General features: G+C 43.2%; 1 protein-coding gene across 4 annotated transcripts in view; it reads right to left on the bottom strand.

The window, feature by feature from the left end:
- col12a1b (collagen, type XII, alpha 1b) overlaps positions 1-18,691 on the bottom strand; it is a 96,535-nt gene that overhangs the window by 37,542 nt on the left and 40,302 nt on the right. For 3 of the 4 annotated variants that reach the window (XM_064990673.1, XM_064990672.1, XM_064990675.1), the window contains 22 exons: positions 17,652-17,797; positions 16,836-16,965; positions 16,018-16,154; positions 14,754-14,883; positions 14,136-14,275; positions 13,838-13,970; positions 13,683-13,703; positions 12,911-13,050; positions 10,390-10,519; positions 10,028-10,167; positions 9,664-9,793; positions 9,140-9,282; positions 8,413-8,542; positions 7,889-8,031; positions 5,028-5,157; positions 4,504-4,643; positions 4,191-4,314; positions 3,935-4,077; positions 3,681-3,810; positions 3,156-3,298; positions 2,927-3,056; positions 2,635-2,774 (listed from right to left, as the gene is read on the bottom strand). In XM_064990673.1, coding sequence (XP_064846745.1) covers positions 2,635-2,774; positions 2,927-3,056; positions 3,156-3,298; positions 3,681-3,810; positions 3,935-4,077; positions 4,191-4,314; positions 4,504-4,643; positions 5,028-5,157; positions 7,889-8,031; positions 8,413-8,542; positions 9,140-9,282; positions 9,664-9,793; positions 10,028-10,167; positions 10,390-10,519; positions 12,911-13,050; positions 13,683-13,703; positions 13,838-13,970; positions 14,136-14,275; positions 14,754-14,883; positions 16,018-16,154; positions 16,836-16,965; positions 17,652-17,797 — 2,873 coding nt within the window. The remainder of the gene's footprint in view (positions 1-2,634; positions 2,775-2,926; positions 3,057-3,155; positions 3,299-3,680; positions 3,811-3,934; positions 4,078-4,190; positions 4,315-4,503; positions 4,644-5,027; positions 5,158-7,888; positions 8,032-8,412; positions 8,543-9,139; positions 9,283-9,663; positions 9,794-10,027; positions 10,168-10,389; positions 10,520-12,910; positions 13,051-13,682; positions 13,704-13,837; positions 13,971-14,135; positions 14,276-14,753; positions 14,884-16,017; positions 16,155-16,835; positions 16,966-17,651; positions 17,798-18,691) is intronic. The other variant, XM_064990674.1, reaches the window with a different exon arrangement.

The following is an 18,691-nucleotide window of genomic DNA, read 5'->3' as shown; positions in this document are numbered from 1 at the left end:
TCGTTTTCATGCTAGTGAGGGCCGAGAATCCACTCTCACATAAGTACATGGTTGCAAAGGGCATCAGTGTCTTAGCGCAATTTGCCAAGGCAGGATACTCTGAGCACAGCCCAATCCAGAAACCTGTCAGTAGCTTCTGATTAAATTAAATTTTCACAGAACCGCTTGTTGCAATTTTGATGAGGCACTCTTGTTCAGATATCGGTAAGTGGACTGGAGGCAGAGCATGAAAGGGATATTAAATCCAGTTGTTTGTGTCATCCGTTTCGGGAAAGTACCTGCGTAATTGTGCACCCAACTCACTCAGGTGCTTCGCTATATCACATTTGACATTGTCCGTAAGCTTGAGTTCATTTGCACACAAAAAAAATCATACAATGATGGAAAGACCTGTGTGTTGTCCTTGTTAATGCAGACAGAGAAGAGCTCCAACTTCTTGATCATAGTCTCAATTTTGTCCCGCACATTGAATATAGTTGCGGAGGGTTCCTGTGATCCTAGATCCAGATGATTCAGGTGAGAAAAACATCACCCAGATAGGCCAGTCGTGTGAGAAACTCGCAACATGCAAGTGGTTGGACAAGTGAAAATTATGGTCAGTTAAGAAAACTTTAAGCTCGTCTCTCAACTAAAAAAAAACATGTCAATACTTTGAACCCTGATAACCAGTGCACTTCTGTATGTTGTAAAAGCGTTACATGGTCGCTGCCCATATCATTGCATAATGCAGAAAATACACGAGAGTTCAGGGGCCTTGCTTTAACAAAGTTAACCATTTTCACTGTATTGTCCAAAACATATTGCAAGCTGTCAGGCATTCCTTTGGCAGCAAGAGCCTCTCGGTGGATGCTGCAGTTTACCCAAGTGGGTCGGGAGCAACTGCTTGCACGCGCGTTACCACTCCACTATGTCTCCCTGTCATGTCTTATGCGCCATCAGTACAGATACCAACACATCTTGACCACCAAAGTCCATTTGATGTCACAAAGCTGTCCTGTACTTTAAAAACCAGGCCCGCCACATCTGTTGACTCCTCCAGCTGTAACGCATAGAATTCACTGGCTTGTATGCGAAGTAATTGTTTCAAAACATCTCTTGCCATGTCACTGGTGTGTCATGAAACAGTGTTGTTTGATGAAGTCATTGTCTGCATAGATTTTATGGCCTTTTCCCCCAGCATTGTCCCAGCCATATCCGCGGCAGCAGGAAGAATTAAGTCCTCCACAATAGTCTGGGCCTTGCCTGTCCTAGCTAGTCGGGAGCTCACCATATAAGACGTTTCTTGCCCCTTCTTATTAATGGTATCTGTTGCTTTTATACATATCTTACTACTCGAAAGTCGTCTTAATTCTCCCTCCAAAAATTCCTGTGGCTTAATTTTCAAATTGGCATGTTTTGTTTCTTAATGTCTGCGCAAGAGTGAAGGTTTCATCGAGTTGTTAGATAGAACTTTTGCACATACAACACACTGTGGCTGAGGAAAGGCATTACTCCCAATATAAGTGAACCCCAAATCAATGTTGTTCTCATCATATTTGCACCTCTTCGATGGTCCAACGTCCCTGTCTGTTGTTCGGTGCTTTTCCGGGTAAGGGAGCAGTAGCTCTTCGGCTGCATCAGATTCACAGCTGTCAGTGTCCATGCTAGCTGGGCTAACAACATATGTAGAATTACTGATGCTAGCATTGGATGTGCTCGTGGAAGCAGAACAACTTGTGTCGTTGACAGGTGCAGGTGTAGTGCTGCTGGTCGTAGAATCTAGGGCCTTACATTTTTTTAAACATGAATCAATTTTCGAGCAAACGGAATGAGCAGCAGCTATGATTGGCTACATATGGACCGTTAGTGGAATTCCCACGAGAGAGTAACGGTTAATGTGATTGGATGTTCATTATTTGACTAGGCCACCTGTGTTTGACATTGTGTTGTTATTTTTGCTGAACACTAGATGGTTAAAAACACGCATACCCCACTTTGGGAATACCTGCTTTAGAGTATCTTGTTCCGTATAAGCCAAACCAAACCAAAAAGTCCATTGCATTAGAGTTGTGATCACAGAGCTGTTCACACTCTGTTATTTATTTTTTTATTTTTTTATTTTACCTTTATTTAACTAGGCAAGTCAGTTAAGAACAAATTCTTATTTTCAATGATGGCCTAGGAACAGTGGGTTAACTGCCTGTTCAGGCGCAGAACGACAGATTTGTACCTTGTCAGCTCGGGGGTTTGAACTTGCAACCTTCCGGTTGCTAGTCCAACGCTCTAACCACTAGGCTACCCTGCCGCTCTTACGCAGCCTGAACTCCATCCTCGCTAGGCTACAACGGCGTTACTACTCTGCTGCATCATGCTTAACACAGCAGGCGAACTGCTAACGCTAAGTCCTAACGCTAACGCTAAGTCCAATGCTAACTCCTCAACACTACTCCTCATGCTGGGCTGACGAAATGCCCACTCCACAAAGTATGCCGTGCAAGGAAGCTGGATTCTTCCCTCCCACAGGATTGGAAACCATTGTGTTAGGCTGAGCTCAGGGGGATTACACTGTCAACAAATGTAACATCACCGTATCAGTGATGACTTTTAGGCTTATGGAGATAGGCAGTGTGGATCGGAGTACAGTAGAAAACTCACAACAATCTCAAGGCCTCCTGCGACGGGAGTGTAGATGACTTTGTAGCCCTGCACATTGCCGTCAGCTGCGTCCCAGCTGGTGGTGAGGGTGGTGTGGGTAGGGTTGGTGACCTGCAGATTGGTCACTCCACCCAAAGGCACTGGGAATAGAGATACAAGTGTGGCATTATGATTATTATATGATTCTGTGATTATTGGAGAAAATCAAGTAGACCATATTTCACATTTCCAATATTCCCAAATCACAAAATAGGCTGTATAGGCTACCAGTTAATTTCATGTTTCTACTCACGTGTCTTTCCATTCTCCGACTGGCGTTTCCCATCCCTGACTGGGTAGATAGGCAACACTGATATTGTGTAAGGTGTGTCAGGATTGAGGTTTCTCAGAACAATGGCGGTGGTGCTTCCAGGTACTTGCTCCTATTTACACGAGAGAAAAAGTGATTGCAGATGAAATGCTTTATCACAGTTTAATTTCCTAAACGCTATTTATGAGGTCATAAGGTGAAAGAGACCCACCATTTCCTCTGGTGTTCCTCCAGCCACAGGAACGAAGAAGATCTTGTACTGGCGCACGGCTCCGTCTGCTGGGTCCCAGTCCACCTTCAGAGAGGTCATGGTGGGTTCAGTCACCTTCAGGTTCTTCACTCCCCCCAACGGTCCTGGTGAGGAAAACAACATTAGAAACAAAACTATAGAAAACCTGGCCCTCATCCATTATATCCATCTTATCTCATTAATAATCATCTTACATTGAAAACTCACAGTTTACGGAAGCTTATTGCTGCCAAAAAAAGAAAGAAATGACCGGACAAAGAGAAAGGTTCTCTTTCGGGCAGCAATGAGGTTCCGTACCTCCATACCGTAAAAGGAAAATATAAAAAGTGAATACAAATAATACAGCATACAGTGGGTACTAATGGCAATTTATGAGATTTATGCATGCCCTGGCATCTGAGTTGTTCTGAAAAAGTGGAAGTGTGTCTTGGTTGCAATCAAGGTTCACGCATGGCGAAAGATTGCTTGGATGTCAGCCAGTCTTACTTGTCTTTCCGTTCTCAGACTGCCTTCTGCCCTCTGTCTCGGTGAAGACAGGTACCAGTGAGACGGTGTAGAGGGTGTCTGGTTGGAGGCCTCTCAAGACAGTGCTTGTAGCAGTAGCAGCCACAGTTTCCTAAAGATTACACAAACACATCCCAACTATTAGCCTCGACCCATCCCAACATACATGTGTTATTATATGGCAAGCAATGGGGAAACAACCATTTCTACACTATCAGCTACAGTACTCGTCCTACCATGGCCTCAGCAGCTCCACCAGCAGCAGGTACATAGAAGACTTTGTACTCCTTGACTTTCCCATCGGCTGGCTCCCAGCGCACGTTCAGGGTGGTCATTGTGGGGTTGATCACCTGCAAGTTCTTCACTCCACCCAAGGGCCCTTGGACACACCAAAGTTCAAGTTAAAAGCCATTAATGAAGAGCTCCCCTCTACTTATGATACTCTGAAAGTATCATTATCTCCGTCCCTCTTCCGATGTCAGCCAGGCTTACTTGTCTTTCCATTCTCAGACATCTTCTTGCCATCTCCCACTTCGTAGACCGGCACGACTGAAACGGTGTAAATGGTGTCTGATGTCAGGCCCTTCAGGACTGTGTTGGTTCCAGCCACAGTCTCCTTTACATTATGCAAACACAATACAAGTATTAACGTTTGCCCACTCCCAACATAACAATAACTAAGGTTATATAAATCACAAAATATGACAAGCAACTATATTCAGTCAAACAGGAGTGTATAAGGATTATGAGTACTCATACCCTTGACAGTAACCACACTTTCTACACTGACAGTTACCAGTCCTACCATGCTTTCAGCTCCACCGGCAGCAGGTGCATAGATGACTTTGTACTCTTTGACTTTCCCCTCGGCCGCGTCCCATTTCACGTTCAATGTGACCATGGTGGGGTTGGTCACCTGCAGGTTCTTCACTCCACCAAGAGGCTCTGGACACACCAACCAGGGCTTTAATAATATAACTTGATACTGATTGATAGTACTTATTACAGTACCATCGTATCTTATGGAGTTTGCATGTAGTTAAAATCCATCAAAAAAAGAGTTAACCTCTCCATTGATGATACTAATGGGTTTCAAGGCCATTGGGCAGTCTCTGAAACATACTGATTACATTTGGTATTGCAGGAGTCTGTATAAAGTTCAAATACAGACTCAATGTAGAGTTATCCTCCGCATTGGTGGATATTTATGGATTCACTCCATAAATCGGCTTTTAAGAAGGCCATTATCAGTCCCTGAAAAGATCACTGAATAAGTGATCTTTAGAAGATCTTTAACGATCTTTAGACGTAGATGTCAGCCCGTCTTACTTGTCTTTTCGTTCTCAGACTGTTTCTGTCCATCTCCCACTTCATAGACAGGCACCAGTGAGACGGTGTAGAGGGTGTCTGGCAGGAGGCCTTTCAGAACCGTGGTGGTGGAAGTGGCATCCACAGTCTCCTTTACATTACACAAACACAACCCAACTATTAACTACGGCCCACTACCAACATGCCAACAATACATGTTTTGAATGGCATGAAAACAACCATTTCTAACAACACCGTCAGCTAGAGTACTAGTCGTAATTAGTGATGAGGGGGAGAAAAAAAATCGCTATTTATATAATCGCAAAATAATTTGAGGGAGATAATATATTGATATTTGGCTCGTTTTGTAAAAAAGTTACCAAATATATATATATACACATACAGTACCGGCCAAAAGTTTGGACACACCCATTCCTTCCAGGGGTTTTCATTATTTTTACTATTTTCTACATTGTAGAATAATAATGGTGAAGACATAAAAACTATGAAATAACACATATGGAAACATGTAATAACCAAAAGAGGTGTTAAAAAAATCAAAATATATTTTATAGTTGAGATTCTTCAAAGTAGCCCCCCTTTGCCTTGATGACAGCTACCTTGTCACAACAAAACTGGCTCAAACGCATTAAGAAGGAAATACATTCTACAAATGAACTTTTAACATGACACACCTGCTAATTTAAATGCATACCAGGTGACTACCTCATGAAGCTGGTTGGGAGAATGCCAAGAATGTGCAAAGCTGTCATCAACGCAAAGGGTGGCTACTTTGAAGAATATAAAATATAACATATTTTGATTTGTTTAACAATTCTTTGGTTACTACGTGATTGCATATATGTTATTTCATAGTGTTGATGTCTTCACTATTATTCTACAATGTAGAAAATAGTAAAAATAAAGATAAACCCTTGAATGAGTAGCTGTGTCCAAACTTTTGACTGTTACTGTCAGAGCTTGAGAGGATCTGTAGAGAAGAATGGGAAAAACTTGCCCACTACAAGTGTGCCAAGCTTGTACCCAAGTGCCTTCGGAAAGTACTCAGACCCCTTGACTTTTTACATATTTTGTTATGTTACAGCTTTATTCTAAAATTGATTAAATTGTCTACACCCATAAAGACAAAGCAAAAACTGCTTTTTAGAATTTTTTGCTAATTTATTACAAATAAAAAACAGAAATATCACATTTACATAAGTATTCAGACCCTTTGCTTAGTACTTTGTTGAAGCACCTTTGGCAGCGATTACAGCCTCGAGTCGATTTTCGGTATGACGCTACAAGCTTGGCACACCTGTATTTGGGGGGTTTCTCCCATTCTTCTCTGCAGATCCTCTCAAGCTCTGTCAGGATGTATGGGGAGCGTTGCTGCACAGATATTTTCAGTTCTCTCCAGAGATGTTCGATCGGGTTCAAGTCCGTGCTCTGGCTGGGCCACTCAAGGCCATTCAGAGACTTATCCCGAAGCCACTCCTGCGAGTGTCTTGGCTGTGTGCTTAGGGTCGTTGTCCTGTTGGAAGGTGAACCTTCGCCCCAGTTTGAATTCTTGAGCACTCTGGAGCAGGCTTTCATTAAGGATCTCTCCTAACTTTGCTCTATTCATCTTTGCTTCGATCCTGACTTGACTCCCAGTCCCTGCCGCTGAAAAACATCCCCACAGCATGATGCTGCCACCACCATGCTTCACTGTAGGGATGGTACCAGGTTTTCTCCAGACGTGACGCTTGGCATTCAGATCAAAGAGTTCAATCTTGGTTTCATCAGACCGGAGAATTTTGTTTCTCATGGTCTGAGAGTCTTTAGGTGCCTTTTGGCAAACTCCAAGCGGGCTGTCATGCACCTTTTACTGAGGAGTGGCTTCCGTCTGGCCACTCTACCTTAAAGGCCTGATTGGTGGAGTGCTGCAGTGATGGTTGTCCTTCTGGGAGGTTCTTCCATCTCCACAGAGGAACTCTAGAGCGCAGTCAGAGTGACCATCTGGTTCTTGGTCACCTCCCTGACCATGGCCCCTCTCTCCGATTGCTCAGTTTGGCTGGGCGGCCACCTCTAGGAAGAGTCTTGGTGCTTCCATTTAAGAATGATGGAGGCCACTGTGTTCTTGGGGACCTTCAATGCTGCAGAAATGTTTTGGTAACTTCCCCCAGATCTGTGTCTCGACACAATCCTGTCTTGGTGCTTTACGGACAATTCCTTTGACCTCATAGCTTGGTTTTTGCTCCGACATTCACTGTCAACTGTGGTGTCTTATACAGACAGGTGTGTGCCTTTCCAAATCATGTCCAATCAATTTAATTTACCACAGGTGTACTCCAATCAAGTTGTAGAAACATCTCAAGGATGCTCACTGGAAACAGGATGCACCTGAGCTCAATTGCAAGTCTCATAGCAAAGGGTCTGAATACTTACGTAAATAAGGTATTTCAGTTTTCAATTTTTAATACATTTGCAAAAAATTTCTAAAAACCTGTTTTCGCTTTGTCATTATGGAGTATTGTGTGTAGATTGCTGAGGATTTAAAAAAAATCAATTTTAGAATAAGGCTGTAACGTAACAACATGTGGAAAAGGTAAACAGCCTGAATTCTTTCCGAAAGCACTGTATGTATGTTTTTGCTACTGTAGTTGGCTGTACCTGCTCCAGAATTCCAGTATGTTTCATCCTATAGCTTGTTTTCTATCTTATTTTAAATAGTGAGCCAACATGCGTTTAGCGCATTTATTTCCCTGACTGATCAAAACCAGTTTTCTCTGGTCTCTCTGCAATTCTCTCTTGTGAGAATTTCAATATACATTGTTTTTGGCAGCTAAGTATTGTGATTTCGTATTGTGTGATCCCTGGCAATTCCCAGCCCTACCTACCATTGCCTCAGCACCACCACCAGCAGCAGGTACATATAAGACTTTGTATTCTTTGACTTTCCCCTCAGCTGGCTCCCATTTCACGTTCAGGGTGGTCATGGTAGGATTGGTGATCTGCAAGTTTCTCACTCCACCCAGGGGCCCTGGATACGCCAAAAAAGGCTTTAATAATATCACATTATATTGATTGATAGAACTTAATAAAGTACTATCTTATCAAGGTTGTATGAAGTTAAAATCCAGCAATGAAGAGTTATCCTCTCCATTGATGATACTAATGGGTTTTAAGGCCATTAGGCAGTCCCTGAAACATTATACTGATTGAACTTGGTATTGCAGGAGTCTGTATAAAGTTAAAATACAGACTCAATGTAGAGTTATCCTCCGCATTGGTTGTAATTTATGGATTCACTCCATAAATCGGCTTTTAAGAAGGCCATTATCAGTCCCTGAAAAGATCACTGAATAAGTGATCTTTAGAAGATCTTTAACGATCTTTAGACGTAGATGTCAGCCAGTCTTACTTGTCTTTTCGTTCTCAGACTGTTTCTGTCCATCTCCCACTTCATAGACAGGCACCAGTGAGACGGTGTAGAGGGTGTCTGGCAGGAGGCCTTTCAGAACCGTGGTGGTGGAAGTGGCATCCACAGTCTCCTTTACATTACACAAACACAACCCAACTATTAACGACGGCCCACTACCAACATGCCAACTATACATGTTTTATATGGCAAGTGTGATGGAAAATGTTATGTTTGTGCTTTTCTAATAACCAATTTCTGTGTTCATGCAAGGGACTGACTGAATGAATCCTCACTATCAGCATCTGAAATTTGGCAGTATGCCCAGAACCTAGTTTTGAGAACGAAATAATATCTCAGTTTGAAGGTTATAGCTTGGAGAGAAGAAGCCTTGTGAGGTATTGGTCTGTCACATTCATGAACCAGTATTTGTCGGTCACATGCATGAACCAAACATGAATGATGAATTAATTACGAATAATGAATAAAATGAATCATGCAAATATAACTGTCTGTGTACGCAGTACATTAGAGGACTAACGGACAGCCCCCGTGGAGCTCCTGACAGACATGTACTATGTCGCATCAAGTTTGTTAGAACCTCTCCAACTAACGTACAAAAACAATTATTCATTAAATTTGACTTTGAGTGTCCCTCTGTAGAATTTCCACGACACAAGAAATGGGGAAACAACCATTTCTACACTATCAGCTACAGTACTCGTCCTACCATGGCCCCAGCAGCTCCACCAGCAGCAGGTACATAGAAGACTTTGTACTCCTTGACCTTCCCATCGGCTGGCTCCCATTTCACATTCAAAGTGGTCATGGTGGGATTGGTCACCTGCAAGTTTCTCACTCCACCCAGGGGCCCTGGATACGCCAAAAAAGGCTTTAATAATATCACATTATATTGATTGATAGAACTTAATAAAGTACTATCTTATCAAGGTTGTATGAAGTTAAAATCCAGCAATGAAGAGTTATCCTCTCCATTGATGATACTAATGGGTTTCAAGGCCATTAGGCAGTCCCTGAAACATTATACTGATTACATTTGGTATTGCAGGAGTCTGTATAAAGTTCAAATACAGACTCAATGTAGAGTTATCCTCCGCATTGGTGGATATTTATGGATTCACTCCATAAATCGGCTTTTAAGAAGGCCATTATCAGTCCCTGAAAAGATCACTGAATAAGTGATCTTTAGAAGATCTTTAACGATCTTTAGACGTAGATGTCAGCCCGTCTTACTTGTCTTTTCGTTCTCAGACTGTTTCTGTCCATCTCCCACTTCATAGACAGGCACCAGTGAGACGGTGTAGAGGGTGTCTGGCAGGAGGCCTTTCAGAACCGTGGTGGTGGAAGTGGCATCCACAGTCTCCTTTACATTACACAAACACAACCCAACTATTAATGACGGCCAACATGCCTATGCAACCCTGTTTGACTGAAGATACTGTAGTTGTTTGCCATATTTTGTGATTCATAAAACAAACAATATCAAACAATACAGTGATATGCTCATTCTTATTTTTGGATGTGAATTGTTGGGAGTATTTTCTACAGTCAGCCAAATGTAAGCTGAGAGACTTCCTACCGGTCCTACCATGCCTACCATGCTCTCAGCTCCACCGGCAGCAGGTACATAGATGACTTTGTATTCTTTCACTTTCCCATCAGCCGCCTCCCATTTCACGTTCAGGGTGGTCATGGTGGGGTTGATCACCTGCAGGTTCTTCACTCCACCAAGAGGCTCTGCGTAAAACCAAATGGCTTTAATATGGGGTTTCAAACATTTGACTGTGTGTTCTTGTTATAATATTGATTGAACAGAAGTCAAAATCCTGTACAAAATCGTCTTATCTTCTCTATTGATTGTACTCTAAAATTATACATCTATTGGGGGAATGTTGTGGGTGTTCTCTGGCCTTTTATACGTCTGAGGGTTCGAGAGATCCTGTCGCCAGGTCCACTTACTGGTCTTTCCTCGGCCTGAGATGTCTTTGGCCTCTCCGCTGGGGTAAATGGCAGCCACGGTGACAGAGTAGGGAGTGTCAGGCGTTAGCTTCTGGAGGATGACACTGTTCTTCTTCCCTCCTACCTGGGTCTGTTTGGGAGACAACATGTCAACAGTCAGAGTCTTTTCTATGTCTCTGGGAGGATAGAACATCTCACTTCAAAGTTTTAAGAGCAATACATTATAAAGGGCTGATAGATGGATGACAAGTAACACTGTTTCAATGGTTAGCGCTTTCCTCGGCTCTGAGACAAAATGCCCTGAAGCCCACTAGCTAGCTACCTCGGCAGTTGAGGCCAAGCAGAGTTCTTCGACACTGTCCCGGGGAAGCCATCCCAACGTGACCAATGTAAACTCCAACTCTATCAAAGCAGCAATTGAGTTTCTCTATAATCAACCAATACGTGAATCATTTATTTACCTGATGCCATGTGTGAACAGAGTTGCTCATTCAAACACCTTAGGAGAAAACAATTGCCTTTCTCACACTACTCTGTTCATCAACAAGTAGCATGTAAAGGGAAGACGAAATGGTCTTGAGGGACACTGGACATCATGGAAGCCTTTTACGTTGCAACATCATGCCGATTAATGGGCACTACAGTAAGCAACAACTATTGACAGCAGGAAGCGCTAAATCCATTGAGCGGAAAGACATACAATGCCATTTCCATTGCATTTGCTTATATCTGACATATCTACTTCGCAGCTCACCGAAGCAACACATCCACTGTTTGTGCTTTGACATCCCTAAACCATCATATCAGAGAAAGGCACTTGAGGATCCTCATATCACCCAAGTGTGAACGTCATGCCTGGCTTATATGAGGATCCTCATATCACCCAAGTGTGAACGTCATGCCTGGCTTATATGAGGATCCTCATATCACCCAAGTGTGAACGTCATGCCTGGCTTATATGAGGATCCTCATATCACCCAAGTGTGAACGTCATGCCTGGCTTATATGCCTTATGTTAAATCAACAAGTCTTCAGACCCACAGCAGCAGATGTCTCCATACTGTTTTAAGTGTACAGAGACACAGTACTATAATAGCAATAATGTGCTATGACGGGATCAGATGTACATGCAACAGCGCTGTCCCAATGGTGTCATGTTGAGATCACGGTTTAGAGAACTGACACCTTGTTTGGGGTGCCTTGTCATAACTTCTCAGTGACACTTAGGAAAATTGTTTAACTAATCAAATTCTTTTCATATTAGCGCATTGTCAACCGAAAAAGACCCCCCCAAAAAAAGTTCCTAGAGGAATTCCCAAGCAATTTCCGACGCTGCTCACAATTAAGTTATCAGTTAGGAATGTGGGCTTGGCTGCCAGATACAGTAAGTACACAAACAGACCGGATAGGAAGACATTGTCATGATCAAATGTCAAACTAACGATGTGCAGGAAGACAAAAGAGCCTGTTGTTAATACATTTACATTTTACACATTTTAGTTCTGGTCCCCTGTGGGAATTGACCCCACAGACCTGGCATTGCAAGCGCCATGCTCTGCCAACTGAACCACACGGGACTACTACTTACTACTCTTGTCAGTGGGGGGGGGGGGGGGGGAGACCACTAGTGGGTCCCAAGAGGCAAGGGATTTCATGTTACAATGAACCAATTCAGAAATGCTTCAGTACTTCTATGCACACGGATTTAGCCCTTTGACTTTAAAGGCATAGTTTTGGCCGAGTTACAAAATGACATATTGGTTTCGTTACCCTGTAAGCAGTCTCCGGAAAATGTATGACAGCAATCCATTCTTTGGTTTAGTTTTCCTGGCACTATTTCCACATGCTAATGGTGTAGCATTTGTGGCACAAATCCCATTGATGTTATGGGACCGATGTCAGCCTTTTTTGCACGTCATGTCCAAATCATCCAAAAGTATCTCAAATGTATTGCTGAAAGTCACTTACAGATGATTTTAACATGATGTGCAAAAAAATGCTAACATCGGTCCCATGATTTGAATGAGATTTGTGCCATAAATGCTCAAACGTTAGCATGTGGAAACAGTGCCAGGGAAACTAAACCAGCGCATGGATTTCTGTCATACCTTGTCCATAGACTGCTTGCAGGTTAAGAAAACCAATATTTTATTTTGTAATTTGGGTGAACTATCCCTTTTAAGGTTTTGGGCTGTTTTTCTGTTGGCCTTAAGAAGTACTGATGCACAGATTTTCCCGTTTTCATCATTGGGGTTAAACTACTTCCGGCACATTGGAGAAAATACACTGATAACAACCAACATCACCGCTCACTTACAGACCAGAAAGTAAGAACAACCTACTCTAAATTATAGGTGAGTAAACTGAGAGATATCATACCCAGAAGGTATAATTAATCAAGTTAAAGGATTTAGTAGTTAGGGTCGTCATGGGCGGCCAAAGCTTATCAGTTGCTCAAAATACACTCTTAGTTAGAATTAATCAAATTTTTCAAGAAACTACTGGAGGGTGTGTGACTTACTGAGAGAGCTTTGCCTCCTGCCACAGGTTGGAAGGAGATCTTGTAGTTCTGTACGGGACCTGGGGCGTGGTCCCACTTCACTGTCAGAGTGACCGTGGTCGCGTTGAACACCTGCAAGTTCTGCGGAGGTCCAGTGGGAGCTAGGAACACATTACAATCAACACACTGACCCAAGACAGTGGTAATGTATATACAATGGCTGCAGGGCACATGACACAGCCTTGACCAATTCCCAATGATCACTTGGGGGTCATGAAGCTGGATGAAGCAATGACGGTAATGATGGGGGGGTGAGATGATGGGAACACGTGATTTGGTGATGAGAACACATGGATTTGGTGAGGAAGTACACATAAGCGACACAAAAGGAGAGTGAAGCAGCCGGTAGGGTTACCATTAAATATGGCACATGCATTTCTAATGATGGGGACATTGATAAGGAAGACATTGTGACATGATGAGGCTTGACATTAAAGACATGATGAAGGACAACATTACGGCATGAAAAACGACATTAAATGAAATGAGAAATGATATTATGACGAATGGTTGACAATGAGGTGTCTGTGGTGGAATGTCCGGTCCCTGTGGGTCAGTAGTCACACTTTTGCATTTGCAGCTCTTTAAAGGCACATCAATGCACATGCAGATGATTATTTTTTTTAAAGTGTGTTTTCCATCAACAACACTGTCATTATCGTTGGCATTACCATAATAATTAAAGTCATGAATATTACAATGACAATGTCCTTCTCCGTTTCAAATAACATACCAGGTGTGGTCATCTTTAACACTGGAAAAAGAGAACGTTAAAGAGAACAACAGGTTATTTCAATACGCTGTGGACCACATCTGTGGTCTAACTGGAAAACATGAATGGAATTGATAGGAGGATGACAGAGGAGAAGAAGAGAAGGGTCAACCTACATGTGCGCTGGCTGCCAATCAGGTCCTCGCTCTCTGACTCGTCTGGGTAGATGGCCGTGACGGTGACATCATACAGGGTGTCCGGATCCAGGTTCTCCAGATTATGGGACGTTTCATCACTGTTCAGGATAGACTGGAGAGGGGAGGGGTGGGGGGAGTGAGAAAGGGAGAGAGAAAGAGAGAGTGAGTGAGAAAGCATAAACAGTCACATTTCACCACTCCATTCAATCCTGTCCGCTCTATAGCAGTAGATAGTCCAGTCAACAATCACCGTCGGCTAGCCACTTGATCAACGTACATATTGGAAGTTGTTCTCTCCCTTCTTGGTCCAGCCAATTCGGTAGAGGGCCACGTCAGGGGCCCCGTGTTCCCAGGTGGCCCTGAACGAGGTCTGGGTCACCTCGGACAACTTCAGATTCTGCGGGGCAGGAACAACATCTGTACACATGGACAGAGACGTGAGAGAGGGAGACGTGGTTATTATGAGGAAGTCCTGAGAGATGAGGCACAGCCATTTCATCAGAAGGGCTGCGAACCATGTGAGGAACATTTTTGCTGCGAGTCCATTTTGTGGAACAATCGTCGACAAATGGGTTTTTGCGTGTGTGTGTGTGTGTGGAAAACAAAATGTCCTCAAATCATCTGTGATTAATGATGAAGAAGGCCCCATGCAGTGAGTGACAGCAGACACACACAAACACACACACACACACACACACACACACACCCCTCCCCCTCAGGGAACAGTGGCTTCATGTTTGGGCTTCATCTAGAAAGACGAGAGGCTGAATCCAAGGGGGATCTACAGACTCAATTCTCACCATACAGACACACTCAATTCTCACCATTACAGACACACTAATCTCTAATCTACTGCTCGTCAGCCAAACAATAAATCAGACAAACGATTGTGTACCTGTAATGGCTTGTCCAAGCATAGAGTTTCCAACGCCTTCGTCATAAACTGGGGTGACAGCAACGTCGTACTCAGATTGAGAGATGAGGTTGGTAAGAGGCAGGTATGTTATATCACCATTGACTTCAACCTGGCAGAAAAGGGGTATTAGGATTATAGGATCAACAAACAATTAACAACTGTATTTTCTGCTGAACAACTAGCATGAACTCCCACTACTAACATTAACATGAACTCAGATTGGCCCATTTTGAACATTGATGTTAACCAATACAATGTTCCTCTCTCCAATTTCTTTCCTTGTTATTTCTAAACGTCATCAGCACATTTGAGAAAAACCTCATGAATAATAGTACGTGTCCGTAGAAAAGTCCTATGGCTATATTGGTAATTCCAGAGGATGTTTAATGGTAGGAAAAACCCTTGAAGTCAAAAAGCTTCCAGCAGGAATGCGGATAAATGTCTCTTTCAATTCAGTTTCCACTTCAAACTTCGAGAAAGAAAATCAAGAAAAAGGTGTCCATAACAGCGACAGTCCTCCAATTGTAACGTGGAGAAAAAAATCTGTGGCAACCGACAGGGCAGACCTTAGAACATAAATCCACAGAGAGAGGCTACTTTGGAGACAGCAGCCTTCAGATGTTATCCATGAGAGGAGCTGGTTGGATGTATCCAGTGGAGGCCCATAGCTCATCCATCAGTCATTTCTGAAGGTTCTTTCAGGGGTGTCCAAAGAGACACCTCCTTCAACATCAATTTTGAGCTTTCTTCACAGCTTGGCGGTCTCTTAAATGTAAGTGAGAAATGATGGCGTGTGACGCCAGTGATATATCTCTGAGCCTGAGGCTGGGTGCTGGGGCCAGGGTCTTCTCTGACTGCCAGTAGGCCTCTTTCCCCACATCGACGTGTGCTGGCCTGCCCATGGAGTCAAGATCCCAGTCTACTGAAAGGGCTGCTATTATAACCCCCTGACTTCAGTGGCCTTCCCTAAACAGCTAGGCGATCATAGAGAACGTTGAGTTCCTCACTCACACTTTTCCCATGACCTCATGGCACCACTGTAGAACCTTGAGGACAGTATTGGTGTGTCCTAAATGACACCCCATTCCCTACATAGTGTACTACTTTTGACCAGGGCCCATAGGGCTTAACCATACATGTTATTTATTGCTGTAGCTAGAGATTGTGTTTCAAAACCTTTCAGATTGAAAGGAAAATTCTATATTAGCGACAGGCCTGTTTAAATGTGTGGTGCTCGTGTCACCTCTTTGAGCTCTCCTTCCTCTGGCTTGTAGGTGATGATGTACTTGAGGACTTTCCCCGGGGATGCGTCCCATCTGAGCTTCATGGCACTATGGGTGACAGCAGTGATCCTCAGATTACCCGATGGTGGCAAGGGCACTGGGTAAAAGGAATGACAGAGAAAGGGATAGAGAGGGAGAAAAGAGAGTGTGTGGTAGAGGGGGCAAGGGAGTGAAAGTTAGTGAGTCTTAGACCCATCTATGTATTGTAAGGTAGTACACAGCTCTATAGGGTCATGGTGGGGGAAAGAGATGTTGATACACTCCCATATCTATTGGGTGAAATACCCATGTGGCATCACAACAACAAGGGCAACCAGTGAAGAACAAACACCATTGTAAATACAACCCATATTTATGTTTGCTTATGTTCCCTTTTGTACTTTAACTATTTGCACATCGTCACAACACTGTATATAGACATAATATGGCATTTGAAATGTCTTTATTCTGTTGGAACTTTTGTGAGTGTGATGTTTACTGTTACATTTTTATTGTTTATTTAACTTGTGTGTATTATTTATTTGACTTGCTTTGGCAATGTAGACATACGTTTCCCATGCCAATAAAGCCCCTTAAATTTAATTGAAATTGAGAGAGATAGAGAGAGACAGAGCGAGAGAGAGAGAGAGTGAGAGACAAAAAGAGAGAGAGAGAGAGAGAGAGACAAAGAGAAAGAGAGAGATGAGAGAGAAAGAGAGACGAGAGAGGAAGAGAGAGACACAAAGAGAGACAGAGAAAGAGAGAGAAATAAAGAGAGACAGAGATAAGAGGAACATACAGGTGACTCCTTGGTCTATGAGGGGGTTGCTGGCTGCCACTCCATGTAGGGCGAACAGGGTGAGTGTATACGCTGTGTCGGTGATAAGATCCTTCAGCTGAACATCATTCACATCTGCCCCAACTCGTACCTGCACAGCAGGGGAGGCAGGAGAGGGGGGAAGGGGAGAGGGAGAGAAGGAGAGGAGGGAGAGAGAGAGTGTTAGAGTAGGCCGGACGACAAAGGGGAACAAAACAACAAGACAGGACTTGTCAAAAGGACACTTTTTGAACACCTGGTCCACAGCGCTAACTGGTATGCCTGCCTTGCTGCCTTCAGTCCATAGTGAAATCCCTGTAAAGGGTACACTATGTCTTGTCAGCCCTTACAGAAGCCTGCAGTTCAAAATATACAGCATTTGTTAAGATTTTATTTGGTTAATATCATCTCAATGACTTCACTGGTGAAAAAATCATCTGCACAGGGTTAGCATGAGCTAGTCCTTCCCATTACCCTATGGGTCCAAAGGGTCTGTTTTTTTGTAGGCCTTGCCTGAACACCACTGTAAACGTCCACTTCCTGCTCTGTGCAGAGATCATCATATTGCCATCTGGAATGAGTAAGGCCCCACTAGCAGAGGCCTTGGCTTCAAGGAGTTATAAACTGGATGGGGATATGCTGATCAAGCACATGGAGCTCCTATCCAACGCATCCTCCACCAGGATGTGTGTGTGTGTGTGTGTGTGTGTGTGTGTGTGTGTGTGTGTGTGTGTGTGTGTGTGTGTGTGTGTGTGTGTGTGTGTGTGTGTGAGTGTGTGTGTGTGTTCTCCTACTCACCTCTTTCTCCACAGTGGGCACAGTGGCATTGATGGCACGGTAGAGCAGCATATAGCCTGTCGCCCCTTCAGCCTTCTCCCACCTCACCTTAAAGGTGGTCATGGTCTCGTCGTACACAGTCAACTTGATCACCCCGGGTAGTGGCACTACGGAGAGAGCAGGTAGGAAACCCACAGTTAGTCACCACCAGTCGAAGCTCTCCTCTATCCTGGCACCCCAACAGTGGAACAAGGTCCACCCTAACATCAGAAGAGCAGATTCCTTGCCCATCTTCTGGAAATGTTGGAAAACCTACAACCACAGCTACCCACCTAACTCTAGACTATTGACATCCACAACACAACCCAGCCACCCACATCTCTGTGTTTATGGCTGAGCCACACTAACAGATTACACAGGAGGGCCCTGGTCAAGAATAGTGCACTATTATAGGTAATAGTGTGCCACTTGGGTTGCAAACGTCACTTAAGTAAAAAGTACTTAAGTAAAAGTACTTAAGTAAAAATACTTTGAAGTACGAGTAGTTTAAGTAGTTTTTTGGGAGTATCTGTACTTTACTAATATTTTTTGCCAACTTCTACTTCATTCCACATTCCTAAAGAAATAATGTACTTTTTACTCCATACATTTTCCCTGGAACTGAAAAGTACTCATTACATTTTGACAGGAAAATGGTCCAATTCATACACTTATTAAAAGAACATCCATGGTCATCCCTACTGCCTCTGATCTGGCGGGCTCACTAAACACAAATGCTTCGTTTGTAATTTGTGTTGGAATGTGCCCCTGGCTATCTGTAAATAAAAATGTAATAAATGAATATTAGGAATTTGAAATGATTTATACTTTGACTTTTGATACTTAAGTATATTTTGGCAATTCCATTTACTTTTGATACTTAAGTATATCTAAAACAAAATACTTTAAAACTTTTTCTCAAGTAGAATTTTACTTGGTGACTTTTACTTGATTCATTTTCTATTAAGGTATCTGTACTTTTACTCAAGTATGACAATTGAATCGTTTTTCCACCACTGATC

Source organism: Oncorhynchus masou, chromosome 16 (genome assembly GCF_036934945.1).
Source record: "Oncorhynchus masou masou isolate Uvic2021 chromosome 16, UVic_Omas_1.1, whole genome shotgun sequence".
NCBI classification, from domain to species: Eukaryota; Metazoa; Chordata; class Actinopteri; order Salmoniformes; family Salmonidae; genus Oncorhynchus; species Oncorhynchus masou.
This window is presented reverse-complemented; position numbering and strand designations above follow the sequence as displayed.